The 19,759-nt window shown below is 42.5% G+C and overlaps 1 protein-coding gene and 1 long non-coding RNA gene across 11 annotated transcripts; both read right to left on the bottom strand.

Annotated features, from left to right (window-relative positions):
• Positions 1–8,167: 8,167 nt before the first annotated feature.
• LOC149912411 (uncharacterized) lies at positions 8,168–11,210 on the bottom strand. 4 transcript variants are annotated; one of them, XR_016461906.1, is made up of 4 exons: positions 10,853–11,210; positions 10,374–10,474; positions 10,100–10,280; positions 8,168–8,782 (listed from the first exon to the last, which is right to left on the bottom strand). It is a non-coding gene; the product is annotated as an uncharacterized LOC149912411 (long non-coding RNA). The 4 variants fall into 4 exon arrangements; XR_016461905.1 differs by having other exon boundaries at positions 10,874–11,210; XR_016461907.1 differs by having other exon boundaries at positions 8,168–8,779; positions 10,874–11,210.
• A 33-nt stretch (positions 11,211–11,243) lies between these two features.
• On the bottom strand, positions 11,244–17,366 carry LOC149912410 (uncharacterized). 7 transcript variants are annotated; one of them, XM_090131762.1, is made up of 4 exons: positions 16,468–17,366; positions 15,955–16,058; positions 13,203–13,273; positions 11,244–12,319 (listed from the first exon to the last, which is right to left on the bottom strand). In XM_090131762.1, exons 1-4 carry the CDS (start codon positions 16,947–16,949, stop codon positions 12,191–12,193), a joined length of 786 nt encoding a protein of 261 aa, XP_089987888.1. In that variant the 5' UTR covers positions 16,950–17,366; the 3' UTR covers positions 11,244–12,190. The 7 variants fall into 7 exon arrangements, 4 of the variants coding, with proteins under 4 accessions (XP_089987888.1, XP_089987889.1, XP_089987890.1 ...); XM_090131763.1 differs by having other exon boundaries at positions 11,244–12,292; XR_016461903.1 differs by lacking the exon at positions 16,468–17,366 and having other exon boundaries at positions 11,247–12,319; positions 13,203–13,315; positions 15,955–16,455.
• Positions 17,367–19,759: the final 2,393 nt, after the last annotated feature.

Here is a 19,759-nt window from a genome sequence, read left to right as displayed (position 1 = left end):
GGAAGTTGTCGTAGTTTGGCCAGGTTTGGTGATAGGGAGCTAAGGGATCTATGGACTAGGAAGACAAAAGGGTGGGGGAAGAGGCAAGAAAACCAGCAGCAGTGAACTAAGGGAAAAACTTCATTTAAAAAATACAGTGTCGGAATGTGAGATAATAGAATACGATGGGATTTTGAGTTAATAACTCAAATAAAACAGGAGAGAGTTTACAAAACTGCATTCCTTACTCTAATGCTATAGGAGAGGCAGCCAAGAGCACAGAGAGCAAAGAGAGGCAGTCTTGAGACTCTGCCAGTTTTATCTTTTTGTTCAAATGGAAATGGAACAATGAAGTCTTCTGGGAGTTGTAGCTCACTCTTTTCTTCTGAGATCAGGAAACCAGAAATGCTGACAAGCCACTGAACTGCAGCACTAACCCTTTAACTCCCAGTACAGTGTGATGTTATGATGTGGAATACTGACCAAAAATCATAAGACCACAACAAGAGAGGATCTCTTGGAGCTAGGCTGCTTCCTGGGAAGGAGTGCTGTGTAGCCATAGAGCCCCTTCACCAGCTGGGGGAGCACAATTTTTCTTGCTATGATTACTGGTCTACCTGTGAATGCTTTGCCTGGTATCTCCAAGAATCTGTCAGAAACAATTTTACTCCTTTGTGAGCAGGGCACCTACATTACCTTTATGTTGTGTGTTCAAACAGTGCTAGTCTGCAGCCATGTGCAAAGCCCTACAAAATCATTAGGGAAAAACTTGTGCCAAGACATCTGAAGGCACTTCTCCAGAAAATACTGGTGGGCAAAACACTGTGCACCTTCTCTCTGCCTTTGATCTCTTACTCTGATTCCCTGAGAAGGAAAGTGCAGAGGCTGGAAGGGAACCACAGGGCACTTCGACAGCCCGTCCACCAGTAGGGATGCATGCGGGACCGTGGCTATGCAACATGCCCACAGAGCCACTTGTCTTCAGCTCTGACAGCTACCTGCAAGTCTTGGACTTCAGTGACTCTGAATAGGGTGCTCACTCTTAACTACTAATACACTACAAAACATTTCAGATAGTTACATTTAGTACTGTTGGAGCAAAGGTTTACTCCAGCTTGAATACATGGAAAACAGAATTTGCTTCTAAGGCCTCCAAGGGTAGACATAATGGCTGCAATAAAATAAATCAGTGATCTACATTTGCTGCTGTTCTCCATCCCAAACATTTCACTGTCGGAGCATAATCAGCTGAGACTACAGATGAGCCTTTAAGAAATTAGCTTAGGAGTTACTGTGCTGTGATCAAGTTACAAAACAACAAGAGGCTCTAATACTTGGATTCAGAGTGCATCAAATTGCTATTCAATGTGAAGAATGAACATTTAATAAACCAACCTACTTGCCTTTCATCTGTCTTCACCATTTTTACCACAAGACTTACAGAAATGTCATTAGAAATTGACAGGTATCTCAGTTCATACGCAGCCTCCTTCTGTAAGATAACAAATACTTAATTGCCACCCAGGGAGTAGGGATATATTTAAGTTTCCCCCACAGCCTTATGGAGTTTGCATCCAGGTCACCTACGTTCCTATAGAGCATGCAAAGCACAAGGAACAGATGTAAAAGTATACACACACACTCAATTCACACCTCTCTACTTGTGTTCATTTTTTTCTCATGTGAACAAATGAAGAACCCATCTGGAGATCAAGGGGAAAACAAATAAAAACTGCACATAAATAGAAGGCATTCTGGGAGCCTGTATGGACTGTAAGCCTGTGTAGCTACTTCTACTATAAACTTGTACTATAAACAGTAATTGAATAAATTGTTGATGTGGTTTTCAGACTAAGAATTAGAGCCACATTTAACTCTCTTTCAGGCAAAGTCCCTGATCATGAGGCTTTCAGCTCTGCTCTTGTTGATGTTTCCTCACTGGGGAGCAGGAGACAACTCTATGCTGAGCAGTTCATCAGCAGGATCTGTCTGGGATGGAAGACCCTTTCCCAGTCCTGGGTCTGTTTGTAGCTGAATCTTATTTCTCCTCTCCAAAGTCTCAAGACAATACTGAATCCTGTGCTCCTGCACTGCCCTATACTGGTCAAGTGCTCTCATCACCTTATCCAACAGCACAGCCTTAAAAGTGCACAGAACTGTGCTGCAGTTCAGCACATACAGGACTGCTGAACGTGACAGGCAGCTTCAGAGACACCCAGACTCGTCTGAGCCAGCAGCAGGAAACAAGGAGCACCCCAGAGCACCTCAACTTTCATCAGTGCCTGCATGTGGGGAACTGAGCCAAGTTCCTAGCTCCATGTGCACACCGACATGAGGACACCTATGTTCAGGAAAGCAATTAACTGGAAATTGAATCTCACTCTTCCTCTGAAATGTTGCAGTCTTCTTTACAACATTTTTAGATGACTGTATAAGAACAGAAAAAAAAATCCATAAAGACATGATTTAATTAAAATTTGTCACCTTCGCTTGATCTTAAAGAGCACTTTCTCTATTAACAAATTTGATACATGAAGAAGGAAAGACAATTCAATCTCTACAATCTCCACTAGATCTTTTTTTTATCTCTCTCCATCAAAATATTTCTAATCCCTTTCTACACCCTTGGTATTCACCCAAAAGCTAATATTAAAATCCACCCCATCTTCATTCTTATTTTCATCTTTATAGATCAAAAGTATTTAAGATAATCTGTGATCCTGAGCAGATCCCAAGCAGCACCCAAATACAAAGTGATGAAGAATAGAAAATAAAGGATATACAATAACTATTTCTCCTGCTATCACAGAATCACCGAGGTTGGAAAAGACCTGCAAGATCATCACCAATATTTCTCACTAAACCACATCCCTCAACACAACATCTGAACGTTCCCTGAATGCCTCCTGGGTCGGTGACTCCACCACCTCCCTGGGCAGCCCATTCCAGTGCCTGCCCACTCTTTCAGAGAAGTACTATTTCCTAATGTCCAACCTGAAGCTCCCCTGGTGCAACTCGAGGCCATTTCCTCCAGTCGTGTCACTAGTTACATGGGAGAAGAGGCCGAGACCAGCTGGCTACAACTTCCCTTCAGGTAGGTAGAGAGAGCTATAATGTCTCCCCTGAGCTTCCACTTCAGCAGACTGAACAATGCCAGCTCCCTCAGCCAAGTTGGTAACAGCCTACACCATTCTGTTAAAGAGAGGAGCTGCATAATATTGTGGCAGATTAAAATTACTCAAGTACCCCAATAGGCAGCAAGGTAAATATTAAAACTAAAGTCCAGTGGGATCAAAAGAACCAAACATAATTTCCAATCGTGCAAATTTTAATTTCATTATTAGGGAGTCCCAAACTTCATGGAAACCAGGAGGATTCACCACTCAACTAGACTTTACTAAGGGTGTTTTATCATACAGTTCTGCACCTAGCTCTCAGGTTTCCTATAAAGCTGCAAGGAAATCTGCCCCTCCAGCAAGTCTGTTACCTTGAACACATCCCATGTCACAGTGCATTTGGGAAGAGTGACAACTGCTAACTCTCCTTGTACACTTGTGTGTGCATTTACCCTAGAGGTCTCCCTGTAAGCAGGAAGCAAAGGCTGTCATTGCTCCAGATGTGTGATAATACGAGATCAATGTCTGAAGCAGCCTGTCTGACAGTGAATCTCTGCTTGGAGGAAGATGAGGAAGAAGGTTAGATATCACATGGACTTCTTCATTATTCATATCTGTCACTTTTATCTCAAGCTGTGAGTAACTGTCTTATTTTGTAGGTTTTCTTCACAGCTGCAAAGCTCAAGTCTTTTGCTTCTGCCTTGCTACACATTCCACTGGAGCCACAGATAAGGTGCAAGATGGGCACCTTATCAGATGTTCCCCCAGACAACAGAGGAGATGCAGCCAGCACAGCTGCTGCTGCCACATGGCATTTCTTATCCCCCTGACATTTCAAAACCACAGGAACAGCTTCAGCTGTCAGTGAAGTGCTTTCTGAGAAGGCATACTGTTTTGGAAAGAGTAAAGACATACTGCCACACTATGTAGTACAGGAGATGAACCAAAGATACACATACCCTACAATTCACACCAAGATTTACTTACATACTAAATAGAGATACAGAGAGTTTTTTAGATGGCTTTCTTAAAGTGACTTCCAGCTCGAGGCGAGGCAAAAATAAGAGATACATAAAATGAATACATAATAAGCAGTTAAGTTAAAAAAAGAAAAAAGAACAGGGCTCAGGTAAGGTCAATTTGCAATAGCTTAATAGGTTTGGGATGAAAGATGGGATTTGTGACTGTGATCAATCATTAATACTTAGAGTTAAGGTCTACATGAAAATCTTTCAAAATGGAAAGACTCATTGGTATGCCCCTACCTTTGTCAGCTGCTCACTTCTTAACTGTATATTGATGATCTTAAAGGCAACTGCCATAGTCTATTTCAGGCTATGAGTAAATACATGGAGAATACTCAGTTCTGCAGTGCTGGCTGTCTTGTTATCTTTTTGGCAAAAAAGGCCGGGGGCTGAATGGTGCCTTTAGAAAGACCTGACATTTCCCAAGCGAGCCTGGAAAGGAACACATTCTATCTTCTTTTCCCTACAAAGTTCCTGCTTAGCCCAGATTTTTGATTCAACAGAAGGGGAATGCAAGCTCATCAAATATGCCTGCAGCGTGTGGCTACAGCTCTCCTGAGCTCTAAAACATTACATCTTTTTCTGCGAAAGGTACATTTGGCCTGCAGGTTTGCCCAGGGAATATCAGCTTCTATGTTTTCCTTCATAATTCTATTCCATTTAGTCAGAGCTGCAGCCAAACAGAGAATGCCATGACCATTGCTACAAACATCTCAAATGATCTCTAAAAAGTCAGAAAGAAGATCTGAACTTTGAGACTAATGATGACTGATGATGGTTACTGCCCGACTTTGTAGCCCCATCATCTGGAAACAGTGATGAAGTGAGAACATACATGCACACACAGCTCCAGAAATTGGATTTCCTGCACCATAAATTGACCACTTTCAATGGTCATTTCTTTCTAATAACTTGCAACTTTCCATCCTGCAACAAAACATCATCCTTCAACCCAGTAGAGATCTGTATTGCTTCCTTTACATTTTGAAAGTTACAGTTTTTATGAGATAAGAAGAGGCCAAGGGGAGAAGTTGGACATACTGCTCATTTTCTGCTGAGCCATACCTGTAACATACTCTGTGGGATCCTCTTACTTGCCACAGCATGTCATTTTTAATTGCCATATCATAAAATAGTTTTTAATGCATTGAACATTAAGGGATTTAAATCTCTTTAATGCTCCTGGATGGCAACCTCTCAAGGTTCATACTGAGGCCAGCTCCATATAATAAATAGAATGTGGGCAAAAAAGCAGTAACATAAATTAATGACAAGTATTGTAGAGAATATTTGAAACACTTGAAATAAGATCTCTAGGAGTTTTGCATTTCCAACAATAAGCCAAAGCAGTAAGTGAGGGAGGAAGGAAGGAGGGAGGGAATATTTCTGTTCTTTCCGGGGTAAAGTCATTTATTACTCTCCAAGCAAAAGGTTTTATACAATTTAATACAGGTCAATACTGTCAAGATGTGTGACATCAAACCTATACAAGGAAGAACCCACAACAGCAATCAGATGTGCATAGGCTGGGGTAAAGCAATATGAAAACCATGGTATCACTGTACTCAATAGAAGGTTAATCTTGAAGATATGAAAGTGCTGTCAGCAGAGGTATAGGCAATGTTTCAAAAACAGTAATGTATACAATGCAATATGAGCCAGTCTGGGGAACTTAACAGCTGTCTTATCCCAACTAACTATGCAATTTACAGAAATCTGTGATTATTTAAGAAATGTGGACAGCAATACCTACACTAGCAGGAGCGAATGGGATCATTTTAGCTAAGATGAAGATTTTCCTATCAAATTATCTCCAAAGAATGAAGAGAAATCAAATTTACGTAATTGAGTTCAGCATATAGGTATTTGAAACCAATTAAGGTTATTTAGATCCTTTGTGTCATTAATGAGCAGTTTCAGATGAGGAAAAGCTCTCTCAACGCACCATTAACAAGCCCAGCAACACTTGTGAAATGAGCTGCAGCTTGGACACACATCAGTGCATCAGGTCATACAGGAAGACATTCCTTTTCAGAGCACATTTTGGCTGTTCTCACAAAACCAGTCAGAAAGCTCCCCATCTGTCTTTTCCAAAGGTATTTTTAGTATCTGAGACAAAGACTTGTTACAAAAGCCTATCAGAATCCTAACAGTTGATAATTGTGGGGTTATTTTATTTTATTAAGGTTATTCTTTTTTGCTAGTTTCAGTGTCTGAACTAAATGATCTTCATTAGTTTGCAAATATTAGGTCTTGTACCTAAGTGCATGTATTTGTAAGTATCCCAGTAGATATCTATGATACATGAGCACTGACAAGTTTCCATGAATGATAGTGCTTGGAATACCAAATTCATTCTTGCTCACATAAAGGATTTTTTCTAATTCTATTTGAATTATTCTAAATTATTCTAAATAATACACAATCTTTTCTGCTTGTTATATGGGTACAAAAGCACATCACTTGTAACCACTATGCTATTTTGCAATAACATCTACGTCATCTCTGAAGTTTTGAAAACTTCAGATTCAAAAAGAAGCTTCATCTTATCTCACATTACTTACATGCCAACCATAACTGTTAAGTTGTTCTGAGTATCCCATTGCCAAAGAAAATGCAAATTTTGCATATTTTTCCTTTTCATACATTCTTCCTCAATTCTAAAGGCATTTTCCATAGAATAACAGAGACTTCTGTGTTCAAGCAAGTCCATCTGTTAAAAGTTAGATAATTTAACAGATTCATCTTCTCAGGCTAAGTTTATACTCAGCAGCTTTCCAGGAGGAGTGCCCAAGTGATCATGACGGCCAAGTTCAAGGCTGGGCAAGCTGTAGTCAAAGTTTCTATCTACTGCAGTTTAACAGTCACATCAAGGCTGAATCAGTCCTTCATCCAGTGAATCAATATATTAAAGCTAGACTCAAACTACAGCAAATCTCAAACGCACCAATGCAGACTTCTGCTCCGACCTGCACAACATCTGAATGAATGCCACAGGGTAAGCGGGTTAGATACAACTCCTACAAAACTCAAAAAATGAAAGACAACAGTCACAAATCACAGCAAATGAAGGGGATTTTAAAGGCTTAGCCTTCTTGCTGTTTGTTGTAGCATGTTTACTTAGCACTCTGAGCATGTCTTCAGTTGACAGATGAAAAACATTGTTTTTACTCATAATGAATAGGCATACAAGAATTCTGAGAACCTTGATCTTGCCACAGTAAACTCAAGAGACTGGAAACTCTAAAAAACAAAGTTGGGAAAGTTTTAACAATTCCATCAACAGCAAGAAATTCTTGACTGCCTGATCAGATTGAAGCAGGGTGGCAATAAATCTCATCAGCTCAGGATGAAGAGGAGGTAGTACTGTCTGGACACCAAAGGAAAAAGAGGACTACATGGAAAAGGTTGCACTTCAATAAATGCCTGGGGAAAAAAAAAAAAAAGAGGAAACGACCAAATCTGAGAATAAGGCACAGAGAGGAGTGAATACAGCTGAGGTTCATCCAAGCAACAAACTTACGAATGAATCGGTGACGCTGGGGAGATGAAGTCAGCTATGCCAGCAAACATTAAGATAGAGATGGTAAACAATACAGAAAACAGAATCAAATGAAACTAGACCTTTGACTTCTAAAACGTCCCCACATAATCACTGCTAAGCTTTCTTTGAGCAAACCTAAAACCATGCCTGCTTTCTTGTTAACTTAGTAAGAGATTAAAGCTCATTGTCCAGAATAAAGTTTCAAGCCAAACTGGATTACCAAGGCAAAAATCAAGTATCTGTAAACAGGGGTAGGAACATCAGATGAAAAGCCAGAAATGTAGTTAAAAGGCAGGCAGTGCCCAGGGATTTGAGATAAAGGGCACAGACTTCACCTACGGATCCAGTAAATTGACACTGCACATGCTACTGCAACTGAAGAGCATGGGAAGCCTCCTCAGCCCTCTGATTGCTATTAAATCTTGGTAGAAGAGATGCTAATAGAAAATAGCTTCAAGCCAATTGCAAATGAAAATCCTTTCATTCAGCTGCATTTACCACACGGTACACTGATATTCTCTTCCAAATAATAATAATTTTTAAAAAAGTATGATTTCAAGCTTTATTTTCTTTTCTACTAAAAGCTTCTAATAGGAGAAGGGAAATTCTGATCTTGTCTGACCTTGTCTGCAAGGCCCATAATAGGACTTAATTGCATATTAGGGCACAGATTTCCATTGCTCTGGCCCCACACCATCAGTTTGAGTCGTGTGTTAAATGCAGCATATTTCAGATCAAAAGCCAGATGCCTTGACCATGCAACCCCTACCGTGAGTCTTTTACTGAACTCCATGAATTCATGTATGGCTGTAATGCACCCTGAGCCTTCTGAGTTCATAGGATGACACTGTTTAGGCATCTCATACTGCTGCTGAGACCTCCAGCTCCAATTCTATCTATCTGATCCATACTGAATCTTCTTCATTAATCTGTCAGTCCATCACCAAGAAAAAGCCCAGTCCCTCTGCACACGGATGCAATAAGGGAGCCCCAGGTTATGAAGGCAATATTTACCAGATGATTTTTTATCCAGATGATTTTTCTCACTTTTACATAGGACCAGCCTGACTTCCTTGCAAGCATCGCAGACGTCACACTGCCAAGGCCTGTCACCTCTTCTGGAAAACACAAGTGCAGCAATGCTTCTTCCTTGACAGGAGGACAGGTAACAGAAGGAGGCCCTGGCCTTGCCCCATCATCAGTCACATCAGACCTCTACAGAGGAGTTGGGGCAGCTTTCTTGTCGGCTCTGTGGTGGTTGGAAACAGATCTAAACAGCTACAGTTAGAAATGTCTCAAGCTCTCAGGACGATTTCCTTCAAACTGCTCTCCCAAAAAAGCACTTCTACACAGTAAGCCTCAGTAACAGAAGAGGTCTATCTTTTCAACAGATTTTCTGTTTCTTAGCTAAATGCCATAGCAGTACTCTTCAGAGCAGGAAATCTGCCATAGTGATTGTCTCCAAGCCACAAATACGATCAGGTATAATAATGCCCTCTGATCTTTAACTTGACACAAAACTATTTACTTGTTGAAGTAGATAGGTAGGAAAGGAGCATTTCAAAAGACCCAGAGCCAGTCATGCACAACCTTTAAACGTGCATCTGCATAATCTGGAGTGTGTGAGCCACAAAAGTGTCTTAAATGGAACCTGCCTTCCAGGAAGAGATAGCAGTTTGACTCAATAAGCCACGCTGCAACTCTCAGCAAAACAGAGCATACACAGCTCAGTGCTCAACTCCTTTCCTGACATTAAAGGCTACAAGTGAACAGAGCTGAACGGCTAGAACTGCCGTGGATCTCTGCTCTAGGCATCATTCTCACCTGTTGATTCAGTACTGCAATCAAGTTTTAAGTTTCCTTCACAAAAACTCCAGCTCCCATTTAGTACCAGTGATTATGCCACTTGGGTTATCCTGCCTTTGTCTAGAAGTACAGCAAAAAGCTGGCATGTTGGGAAATTATCCAAATGGGAGTACCCCTTCAAATAAGGGGTCTGCATAGTGTTGTGCATGGATCAGATGCTTCTTCGGTGCTGCATAACTTGGGGTTCTTAGCATATAAACGGACATCAGTTATTTATTATTCTGTCCTTTTAGCATTCCATCTAATAAACAGCAGGTCAAATGGTACCTTACAGACTCTGAGTGCCTTTCATACCAGGATCCTAATGGACCAGTACTCCCCCAGCACCAAGCAAATACACCAAGAGTACAGGACAGAGCAGTTAAATTGTTATCTTCCTCAAAGTACATAAGACACCACATCCCAGAAAGAACAGTACCGCATGGAAGGATTTGTGTGCCTCCTTAAAATAGAATTTCTGTTCTCTAGAATCAGCCATCCAAAAATTAGACATATTATCTTAAGTTAGTATTTACATTCCCTATATATTCAGCAAAGAGAAAGCAGTGATGAAGGACAGCAATCCATACCTTTTCAAGACAGCCCTCTGGGATGGGAAAGATTAAGCTTCCTCTGTAGATGCACTTAGAACGTCCATAGCAGCCAAATCTGATCTTCAGCCAGCTTAACTTCACACCTAACGGTTACAGGTTTGATGTCAAGTGAGATGATTTGTACCCCAGTTGGTACTGACAAGGAAGTCAGAACAGGCTGGAATCAAAGTATTTGAAGTGTACTAAGGACAAGATAAGTACAGCCATCTATATTGCTATATAAAAAGACGGAATTTTAAGAAATACATACATCCATCTGGTACTGACGATCCATTATTTGGCTATGCCCTCAGTGCTCCACACAGTTCTGCTGGATTTTCTTCATCTTGTAATAAACGACCCACCTGTTGACTCAAGACCAGAGAAATGTATTGGTAAGGACTGGGAACCAAAAAAAATCCATTTTTGACTAGCAACTATTTCTATAATATTTAAATTTTATTTAAATTTTTAAATAAAATATTAATATATATATATATATATTATATTATAATTAAATATTTAATAAATAAAGAATTTAAAACATCCCTTTCTTGCTATAACAGAGTGACTGAGTTACTGGCCCACCATTAACCTGAGCATCTCCAAATATACTGCTATGCACACACAAGCATAAACAGAGATTATGTCAACCTCTTATTTAAACAAACTTGAATACAGGAACTCAAGAAAAATAATTTATGATTAATGTGGAATTGTAAGTATTTACAGACTCCTTCTCTAGCTTACTTTTAGAACAGAAATTCTTACTGATGTTTTCATGATGTCCATTCTTACTCCTTGACTTCCATTTTGCCTTCTTGCTCTCAAGAAAACAAACGATAAAAAAATACTATTAAGCAATTAGTTCTCTGCTTAGACGCCTCTGCTTGCAAGTTGTTCTACTGCAGGATTTCTCTTTATTCCACAATACTACAGTTTGCCAGGTTTTCATGTTTGCCCTAGATAATTCCCAACTGCAGTGAACACATGCTAGAAAACCTTAGTTATACTGTATAATCAATGAATACACAGACATTATAATTACGAAACACAAGAGAGTTTGGCTAAGCAGATTATTACATACACCAAAGAAAGAACAGATAGAGTGCTTACGCTTACCTGGGCTTGTTGAAAAACTCCAAAGAAGGGATCTCCAGAAAAAGATCCTTCCCCACTGGTAGTCAGCTCTTAAATGGGTCTAGGAAAGGTGCAGCCAGGCTCCACTCCTTCCAGCAGCACAGCTGAATTGCCTTCACCTGTGCTCCCAGGGCTGACTCATTGCTCGCCTCAGGTGATCAATCAGAGGTTCAGGCCATTCTTCCCATACATATATACACCATAAAAATCAAACTACAGCTTCAGAAATACATGTAAGCACACTGCTTACACATCCTTGCTTCTCGGCCAGGATGCTGGGTTTTACCCAACCTGAGCTATTGCTCCCCTCTACTCTGTCCTTGTGAGGCCCCATCTGGAGTACTGCATCCCAGTACAGTAAGGATGTGGAGCTGCTGAAGCAGGTCCAGAGGTGGCCTTGGAGATGATGAGAGGGCTGGAGAACATTTCCTGTGAAGAAAGGCTGAGGGAGCTGGGCTTGTGTAGCTTGGAGAAGAGAAGGCTCTGGGCAGGCCTGATTGCAGCCTCCCAGTACTTGAAGGGAGCTTACAAGTTTTTACACAGTCTGCTAGTAATAGGACAGGGGGAAATGATTTTAAATTAAAAAGGGGGCAATTTAAGTTAGATGTTAGGAGGAAATGCTGTACCCAGAGGTTGGTGAGGCGCTGGCACAGCTGCCCAGAGAAGCTGTGGTGCCCCATCCCTGGAGGCGCTCGAGGCCAGGCTGGATGGGGCCCTGGGCAGCTGAGCTGGTGGGGGGCAGCCCTGCACATGGCAGGGGTTGGGGCTGGGGGGGCCTGTAAGGTCCTTTCCAATCTAAGCCATTATATGATTCTGTGATCTTCCAAAGGTATGTGAAGGTTGACATATTTTTGCACCTTTTTAATCATTATAAATTAAACCATTTCACAATGTTAGATTAAGGATGATACTTACTACAATGGTTATGCAAGAAGTGCAGATATGAGATCAGCCAGGGGCTTTTATCCCTGACCAACTCTTGATTAAGGCGAATGCCAGGAAGTCCATGGAAAGCAGTGACTTCATAAGGTGACAGCCAAAAGCTAGACCCTCAAATAGGAAGGATCTGCATAATTCCTTCAAAAGACACAACAGTCTAGCTGAAGTTTTGGCCCTGAAAGCATTGCCCCAGCAATCTTTGTATTCAGATCTGCAGCAGTGAATTAAGGCCATATATTTTTATATATAGTTAAATTATTAAGTTATTAAATTATAATTAATCAAATTAATTAAAAGTGATAGAATTTAGTGTGTTATCATGTACAAATAAAAAATCCCAGTTGTTATATTCTTCCAGACAAAGATTTTTCACATGCTTTGAACCATTAAAACAAGGACATCCAGTGCTTCTAAGGACAATAACAGCATACACTACTGAGGGATATTTAAGAAAGTGTATAGGTTATTAAAACTTGTTCAAAGCATGCAATTAAACTTAGTGCTATTTTCTTTTCTGCTCGGAACTTAATATTCAGATGAAAAACTAACTACCAAATCAAATTATGACATTTCTAGTATTTCTAATGAAAAAACAACTTTCTTTCAAACAACCAACACAGAAGTCTGTTTTTATATATTATTACTCTGAGTTACATTATCCAGTTAAAAATACCCCAGATGTAAGGGAATCTATTCCTTTGAACACAGAAAATAGGCAGTTATAACATTTCTAACAACAAAATGTTCCCTCATGTTACAGAAGAAGACTTGAGAAACCAGCAGACCATCTGGCCAAAAAAAAAAAAAAAAAAAAAAAAAAAAAAAAAAGTGTACTTTACTAACTGTGAACTTGTGGAGGCTTTTTTTCTTGGCATAAAACCAGCCAGCATTCCTTTACCCATTAACTATTTTGAACATGCACTGGAAATCAAGGGCTGGCACTGAAGATAAACATGGCATTTTTCTACAAGGGAGACATTACAAAGAAGTTGTTCTTACGTGGTAAATAATAGAAACTCACAGAAGAGTAGGATGAAATAGTGCAGTTCTTCCAGCACTTTGCTGCATGGCTGCCAATCTTCTTTCTAACTTCTGAAGAAAACACAATGGCTCAGCTGTGAAAAGTTTCCTGGACTGTCAAGTAATTGGAAGGGAAAAAAAAACAACAACAATGAAGACTGATAATGCTCTGTTTTACCTAACATAGTAATTATAACCTCATATGCTGTTTTATTCCCTCACAATTACTTGGCCCCGTACAAATGTTTTCAATATATTGATATTACAGTGAAAAACAAGTAGATAAAACAAGGTTTTACCAACACACCTCTTTTAGAAGCCCTATTTATTAGTGTGCCATTTTCAAATTTAGTGATAACATATTTTAAGCTAGGAAGAGAGTCATCATCATGCTAATATCTATTAATCATTGTAATTATGAAAAAACTATTAGATACATGTTGCATCACCTGACTGAATATCCCTATGATGCATCTGTAGTTTACATCTACTGACTTTCTGATTAGCAAAAATAAACCAAATCAAGTAAGACCTCTCATCTGTGGCTTGGTTTCCAAATTATATTCAACACCTAGCACGTACATCTTCTGTTACTGCAGGTCTGTATTTGTGCTGTCTATTTTCATGTCACATCACCAAAACCTTTTTTCCTTGAGCTTGTTTTTTTAAGTGTTAAAGATGATGCCTCAGTTAGATGGAGAGCCAGCTCCAGGCACAAGAGATGTACCAGCAGAACCAGAGATACTAGGGTAGCAAAGTACAGGATCCAGACCTCTTTTATGCCAAACAACAGAAACTTTTGTAGAGCACTGAATTCAGGCCATGCAGCATGCACACAAATGCTGAACAACCGAGTCAAATACTTAGTTTTTAATGACAGTAAATCTTTATGTAGGTGTTCTTCAAGGTACTGTGACACTCGTTTCAAAACTGACTTGTTTCTACCTAATTCAACTCTGTGGCTATTTGTTATTCTGGTTGTCACACTGCTGCAGCACTCTAGTCACAGGCCATAACCTCAGTGACTAAGGACTGAACAAACAGGACACAAAGCTGCCAGGTGGCCTAGAGAAAATGAGTTTTCCTCTAGTCACAGCTAGAGTGGACTGCTGAATGTTTGGAAGAGAGTGCCAAAGAGAGAAAACCAAGTTTTAATCTGCTTCTCTGTCTCAGAATTTGGAACTGACTTTGTTTCCTGACAAAGTTATCCACAGACAGCATGGATAGAGACAAAAAATTTATCCAAAACCCAGAGGAAGTTAAAGGTGTTGTCTTGCTCCTACCCCACCCCCCCCAAAACAAAACTGAAAAAAAAAAAAGTTGGAGAATAATGAGAGAAGCTCAGAGAGGATACAGTCCCTGAGGAAGGGCAAGAATTCAGTAAGAAAAGCCTGGTTAAATGTGAGGCAGGTGTCTGATAATTTGAAAAAGATAAGCATACTGATGTGGATCTGAGATTCAGCTGCAGTCATCAAAGGCTTTAGTGAGAGAAATTCTAGAGAGATGTCAAGGATGGAGGATGGATTGTTGCCATGATGAAATCAGAGGAGAGTTCAGAATACCAATAAGTTTAGGAATGGAATGCCTGGAAAGAAGTTCGAAGAGTGGGGGGAGGAAAGGGTCACGGGTGGGTTTCCTCTGTGTAGGAAACAAAGAAACTGAGTGCAAGAAAGGCATCTGAAGACACTAGAAGATTACATGGAAACAGAACAGAGAAAAGCAAATGAGATGTTTGTATTTGTGACAGGAGGAAAGGAAGAGTAAGTGGCAAGAGATAGAAATCAAAGCCAAGAGAGTGTGTATAGCGTCTTTTATCATAGAATCCTTAGGGTTGGAACAGACCTTTAGAAGTCATCTAGTCCAACTCCTCTGCAATGAACAGGGACATTTACATCTACATCAGGTTCCCCAGGGTCTGATCCAGCACACTGCCTTGAAAGTCACTAGGGACACAGCATCCACCACATCTCTGGGCAATCTGTTCCACTGCCTTACCACCCTTACTGTAAAAAATCTTTTTCCTTATATCTAACCTAAATCCATCCTTTTTAAGCTTGAAACCATTTCCCCTGGTCCTATCACAACAGACCCTGATAAAGAGTCTATCACCTTTGTTCCTGTAGCTCCCATTGAGATCCTGAAATGCCACAATCACCTCAGAGCCTTCTCTTCTCCAGGCTGAGCAGCCCCAGCTCTTTCAGCCTGTCCTCATAGGAGAGGTGCTTCACCCCTTCGATAATTTTTATGGCCCTCCACTCAATACAATCCAACGGGTCTACGTCTCTCCTGTACTGAGGACTCCACATCTGGACACAGGACTCCAGGTAAGGTCTCACCAGCACAAAGTAGAGAGGAAGGATCCCCTCCTTCACCCTGCTGGCCACACTGCTTTGGGTGCAGCCCAGCACACGGTTGGCTTTCCGGGCTGACTCATGTCCAGCTTTCCATCCACCAGCACTCCCGGGACTTTTTCAGCAGGGCTGCGCTCAATCCTTTCATCCCCCAGTCTGTATTGCTAATGGGTGTTGCCTCAGCCCAGGTGCAAGACCTTGCACTTGAATTTGCTGAGGCTCTCCCAGGCCGAGTGCTCAAGCCCGTCCAGGTCCATTTGGTGGCACCCCATCCCTCCGGTGTGCTGACCACAGCCCACAGCTCGGTGTCATCTACAGACCTGCTGAGGGAACACTCAGCCCCACTGCCAATCTCACGGACACAAAAGAACATCAGTCCCAGCAGCGTGCGACACCACTTGCCTCCGATCTCCAGCGAGACGTCGAGCCACTGAGCACCAGCCTCTGGGCACCGTCCTGCAGCCACTTCTTCGTCCAGGCTTCTCCTCACAGAAACCACCAAAGCCCTGCGCAGAGAGGGATGTGGGAGCAGGAGAAGCAACGCGGGAGCAGGAGAACACTCACACTGCAGAGGTGGATCTCTAGCACCTCATTTTCCCAGCAGAACCACCCACAGAAGACACAGCCTGGACTAACTGAGACAGCAGCCAGGTTCACACGAAGCGCCGCCATTTCACACAGCGGCCGCCGAGCGCAGCAACAACGGAACAGCAGCCCTGCCTGCGTGTGGCAGCTGAGGCGCTTTCGCCGACACAACCCGCAGCTTCCATCTCCACAAGCCGCCCGGTCTGCCGGCGCCCAGCAGCACCCGGGGCTCCGCAGCTGCGGCGTCAGCCTTCCGCCGGGCGCGGCCGCGGCCACTCGGCGCCTCCGGAGCTGCGGCCGCCGGGCCGTCAACGGGAGCCGCGCACTCACCGCTCGCCCGGCGGCGCCGACGGCCGCCCTCGCCGCGCGGTCCCGCGTCCGAGCGGCTCGCGGCTTCTCCTCGTTAAAGCGGCCCGGGCGATCCTCGCGCCCCGCCGCCTCCGCTCCGCCCCCGAGGCTTTTTCCAGGCGAGCCCCGGCGACGTCCCCGCCGCGTCGGCCGCTCTCGCGAGAGCCGCCCGGCCGAGAGCCGCGCGGCCGCTCCGTCGCCTCGGGGAGCCGTGAGTGAGGGAAGCGGCCGGAACCGCGCCGCGCCTCGCGGGCCGTCGCTGCGCTTCTGGCGGGAACGGCTCCGAAGCGGCGAACCTCGGCGGTCGAGGCGTCCGCACTTCGCGGTGATGCCGGAGGACGTGCCGCAGTGTGGGAAGTCTCCACATAACGCTCTGGGACGGCGTCTCGGATAAAGCAGACGTTCTTCGCAGTTGCGGTGGCGGCCTCCTGCAAGCAGGAGAGCCCGAGAAAGCAGGGTTCCATCTTTCATCCCCTCTGCCCGACGCTGCTCTCTTTCTGCCCCGGTTCCTCACAAATACAGGCAAACACAGGAAAAATGTATTTCTGCAGAGTTTAATGTCGCTACAGAAGAAGGCAGTACGTGACAAGTGGTTCATTTGTTCACATCTCACTCTTTCACTAACACTGCAAAATCCAGTGCTTTGTTTTCCAGCTGCCGACTGCTCAACCCTGCCAAATACAGAAATGATACACCGATCTGTAACATAAAGCTTGGCTGGCAGTTATCCTGGTCAGCTTTTATCATTTCCACGTAGACTTCATGGGTTTCCTCATTGCTGCAGGTTAATCGTAGGCCTTGTCAGCAATCTGTGTCAGTGGCCGTACGTTCAGGTGTTGTGATGACAGATAATGATGAATGCCCGTGATATCAGAGGTGACTGTTGGTGGTACGGCAGCAGAGGCTGAACCTTCCTACAAATACTCCATTACGTTCTGTTGTCGTGCCAGCAGATGGCAGCAGAGCTGCAGTTTCCATCGAAATCAACAGCAGGCATTACTTTTGGAGCGACCTACATCGGAGTGTCCAAGTATCCGTATGCACTTGTGTACAGCAATGAAAAAGTCATGGAAAAAGCCCCCTGCAAGGAATGCAGGGAGCATTGCCTTTGCCAACCCCTGAACAAAAGACTGCAGTGTTTTTCTCAGTAATGTCCCAGACGTTTCCAATGGGAGAGAAGGAATCTGTGGGACTGACGGTGGGAAATTCAGCCTCTTTTTTCATCCCCAACAGAGCTGAAATCTGGGCAACCAAAATTACCATGAGATATCTTGGCAATATAGAAGCCAGTATCCTACACTAGGGAAACCCGTGAGTTCTGCCAAAACCCCAAAGCATTGACTGCAAAATGCTACAGTGGAGGAGTGGAAAAGTGGAGAAAATCTTGTTCCTGTGTCCTGGGAAACTCTAGCAGCTTTGTGCCATGGTGAGAGGCCCTTTCTCTAGTAAGATAAGGGCACACCAATGTTGCTGGAGAAGTAAGATCGTGCTTTCTTGGCAAGTAGAAGAAATACAGAAATAAATTTAAAAATTCCTCAGAAATATTTTTGGCTGAGACTTTTTCAGTCCACATCTTTAACCTTTTGGAACACTTTTAATTCTTCGATTTTTGTTGTTGTTGTTTTGACATGGCTTTTTTTTTTCATTCCCATTCAGCATTTTGGTCTCTTATCTACTTATCTGTTGGTAAAATGTGTCAGTGTTTCAAAAACATGTCTAAAGACAGAATTAGTTATGCCAAGGATGAATACACAGCTGGAAAGCCTATTTCTTCCTCCATTAGTTTTGGGCTTGTTATGATACATCCTTCATGAGACAAGTGCTCACAGCAGAGTTCTGGCAGTGTCTGTTTCTCCATTTTCTCTCCGTTTCCTAGTACCCAGAGCAGCTGTTTTCTCAAATCAGTACATTTGGACTACGTTTTGTCTTCCATCTGACCACTGTACACTGAACAATCAAGGATTAATCAAGAGGAAATCAGCTTCTCCATGCTCGTGCATGACCTGAGATTTGAGCTGTCCTTTTCAAGACATTCACAGATGTCACTTACAGTCAGGATTCTGGTGCAGACCTGCTTAAACAGCAAAGCAAGGTGTGCTTAAATGCCTGCTTATCAATGCCTCTAATAGAATGCATTCCTACATTTAAATATGCACAAAAATGTTTATGGATTTTTAATTGTTTGTATGTATTCACGTATATTTCATGGATCTATAATATGTAATTACATATAATTTATGTAATTAAGTGTAATTTATACAATTATATAATTAAGGTATTTGTAATATATGCATATATGCATTAATTCTCTCCTCCTTCTACTGACCAGGGATAACTACGTACTGGAAAATACTCACAAGTCTGCCAGCAGACTGCTGCTCACAAGGTCACATCCAACCCCGCAGTTCAGGTGGACAATGCAGTCGTGACAGCAGCAGTAGAGGAGCTGCTAAGGTGGAAACTCGACCAGCAGTCACATTTCAGCTTGGATCCATCTCTAGAAGAGAGACACCAGTGATACTATCAACACAGAATTAATGCATGGGCAGTCACTGCAATGGTCTGTGATGGCAGCTGAGCTCCAGGTGTGAAAGGTTTATCTATTGCATTTCTTAATTAATTATTATGTGAATATTATTGACAGGTTTTGAATTGCAGATTTTGGTTTCAGCTGTTCAGAAGGTCAGTGCTCCCAAACACTGAACCTACAAGCACAAACTGTGAGATGGTTTTGATACCTCCTATGGGCTCTCTGTACATGGAAACAAAGCAACAAATGGGCCCTGCAGGTAAACACAAACCTGCTTTTAGCACCATCCATCCCTGTGCCGAACATCAGAGGGGATCTGCTCTGTGTCCCACATGCAGAAAGGCAGTCTCTTGTAGGCATTTGGAGAACTAGATGCTCCAGGAAATCCATCCATTCCTTCTTTCTGCAGTTCTTTTGGCTTAAAAATGGTCTTTCCAACACAACAGCTGGGTAACTTGTGTTGCTATTTCATTCATTTTGCCCTTCCTTTTGCTCTCCTTTTCGTGCTGAGTCAAAATTCCCAGCAGAATTAACTTTCTGTTTCTAATGATCAGTGAGAAATTAGCTGGTAACACATCTGAGGAGCTGCCAATCTGGGTTTGTCCAGCTAGCTCAGCACAGGTGATACCAGCAAGCAAGCAATGACATAAAAATACTCAGCATGAAGTGCCTCTTGCAAAGAGTTGCCAGAGCATTTCAGATCAGCACAGAGTGTTGGGAAGTTTCTATCAGTGCTGTACTATT

The sequence above is a fragment of the Phasianus colchicus genome, chromosome Z (genome assembly GCF_987193195.1).
Source record: "Phasianus colchicus chromosome Z, bPhaCol1.hap1.1, whole genome shotgun sequence".
Taxonomy (NCBI): Eukaryota; Metazoa; Chordata; class Aves; order Galliformes; family Phasianidae; genus Phasianus; species Phasianus colchicus.
The sequence above is the reverse complement of the archived record's forward strand: the minus strand, read 5'-3'. Positions and strand labels throughout refer to the sequence as shown.